Here is a 2,500-nt window from a genome sequence, read left to right on the forward strand (position 1 = left end):
TAATCATCACCACCAACACCACCACCATCATTATCATATCCATCACCACAATCATAATCACCACCACCACCACCACCACCACCACCACTACCACTCATCGTCACCACCACCATCACCACCACCACCACCAACATCATACCACTCACCACCACCACCACCACCACCACCACCACCATCATTATATCCATCACCACAATCATAATCATCACCACCACCACCACCATCATTATCATATCCATCACCACAATCATAATCATCACCACCACCACCACCATCATTATCATATCCATCACCACAATCATAATCATCATCACCACCACCATCATCACCACCACCACCTCCACCACCACCACCACCACCACCACCCTCATACCACTCACCACCACCACCACCACCCTCACCCTCACCACCCTCACCACTCACCGTCACACAGCACGTCCACCAGAGTCTCCCTCATGTCCTCCAGACGGTCGTAGTTGTCCACGTGGTAGAAGTGCTTCTGGGTCGGGTAGTCGCACATCATCATCATCTCGGGCTGGGGCGTCTCCGTGCCCACAGAGATCACGTAGATCTCCACCCCCTTCCGGTCACGGATCCTCCGAGCTTCCGTCAGCGTGTTGAGGGGGTCGTCCAGCTGCCCGTCCACGATGAGGATGGCCACACGCTTGGCGTTCTTCCGAGCTCCGTTGCGGTACCTGAAGGCCGTCCGTCGCAGGTCCCTCACCAGGTTGGCGAAGTCCGAGGTCGAGCCTCTCCCGTCGCTGCTTCCGGCGCTCCCGAGAGAGTTGATGAGGTGCTCCTTGTTCTGGCCCTGGCTGAGGTTGAAGCTCTGGTGGCTCTCCTGAGGAGCGCAGGGGTCCGGGGCGACCAGGCCCAGCTGCACCTTGTCGCGGTCGATCTCCATGTCGCCGGCCACGGAGCGGATGAGGTCCATGGCCTTGCGGGTGTTCTTCTTGCCGGCGTTGGCGCTGTCCACCACGAACATCAGGTCCGCTTCCTGTCGGGTCCCGCACGCTGGGGAAGGTGGTGGTTGGATGGAAAATAAGGTAAAGGTAAAGGTAACAGTAAAGCGAGGTGAGGTAAGGTAAGGTGGTGTTAAAGGTAAGGCAAGGTAACGTAAGGTGAGATGAGGTAAGGTGAGGTAAGGTGAGGTGAGGTAAGGTGAGGTGAGGTGAGGTGAGGTAAGGTATGGTAAGGTAAGGTAAGGTGAGGTGAGGTGAGGTAAGGTAAGGTAAGGTGAGGTATGGTAAGGTGAGGTAAGGTAATGTAGTGTTAAAGGTAAGGTGAGGTACAGTAAGATGAGATGAGGTGAGGTAAAGTGAGGTTAGGTGAGGTGAGGTGAGGTAAGGTAAGGTATGGTAAGGTAAGGCGAGGTGAAGTAAGGTAAGGTAAGGTAAGGTAAGGTAAGGTAAGGTAGGTAAGATAAGGTGAGGTGAGGTGAAGTAAGGTAAGGTGAGGTAAGGTAAGGTGAGGTAAGGTGAGGTAAGGTGAGGTAAGGTAAGGTGAGGTAAGGTAAGGTAAGGTGAGGTAAGTTAACGTGAGGTGAGGTAAGGTACGGTAAGGTAAGGTATGGAAAGGTGAGGTGAGGTATGATGAGGTGAGGTAAGGTGAGGTAATGTATGATGAGGTAAGGTAAAGTAAGGTGTGAGGTAAGATGAGGTGAGGTAAGATATGATGAGGTAAGGTAAGGTGTGAGGTGAGGTGAGGTATGATGAGGTAAGGTAAGGAAGGTAAGGAAAGGTAAGGAAAGGTAAGGTAAAGTAAGGTAAGGTAAGGTAAGATAAGGTAAGGTAAGGTAAGGTGTTTCTGTCTACGTCTGATTCTCGCTGCTTCTTTCACTCTCTCTCTCTCCCTCTCTCTCTCTCTCTCTCTCTCCCCTCCAATCTCTCTTTCTCTTTCCTCTTTCTTTCTCATTCTGATCTATCTGTCCCCCCCCCCCCACCCCCTCTATCTTTCTCCATCTCTCTCGTCATGCATTTCTCTCTCCCTCTCTCTCTCTCCCCCTCTCTCTCTCTCTTTCCCTTTCAATCTCCCCCTCTCTCTGCCCCCCCCCCCCTCACCCCGTCTCTCCCCTCCTCTCTCTCTCCCCTCACAAACGAAGACAGAGATATATGCGATAATGTAAAAACTAGGGTTGACTCTCACTGTGACATACATTCAATCATAACAACCCAACACTTTGGCATTATGCCTTCGCGGAAGGACTTCATTTACAAAAATTGTAAGCACGTCAAAATCAAATGTACGACACAGTCGAAGATGTGCATTACATCTAACATCATGCAAGAGCCTATTCTAGGGTACCATCCTTGAGACATACTTCTACGCTGAAGTGGTATATATATATATCTATCTATATATATATATATATATATATATATATCTATCTATATATCTATCTCTCTCTCTCTCTCTCTCTCTCTCTCTCTCTATATATATATATATATATATAACAGAACATGTTTGCAATACTTACGTTGATCGGATACAGGATTATCAG

At 49.6% G+C, this 2,500-nt stretch overlaps 1 protein-coding gene across 1 annotated transcript in view; it reads right to left on the reverse strand.

Annotated features, from left to right (window-relative positions):
- The window catches only part of LOC143302201 (collagen alpha-6(VI) chain-like), a 60,250-nt gene that overhangs the window by 10,627 nt on the left and 47,123 nt on the right, over nucleotides 1-2,500 (reverse strand). The window contains exons 6-7 of the mRNA XM_076616765.1: nucleotides 2,477-2,500; nucleotides 424-1,014 (exon numbers count right to left, since the gene is read on the reverse strand). The exon at nucleotides 2,477-2,500 is cut by the window's right edge and continues 9 nt beyond it. Coding sequence (XP_076472880.1) covers nucleotides 424-1,014; nucleotides 2,477-2,500 — 615 coding nt within the window. The remainder of the gene's footprint in view (nucleotides 1-423; nucleotides 1,015-2,476) is intronic.

The sequence above is a fragment of the Babylonia areolata genome, chromosome 29 (assembly GCF_041734735.1).
Source record: "Babylonia areolata isolate BAREFJ2019XMU chromosome 29, ASM4173473v1, whole genome shotgun sequence".
Classification (NCBI taxonomy): Eukaryota; Metazoa; Mollusca; class Gastropoda; order Neogastropoda; family Buccinidae; genus Babylonia; species Babylonia areolata.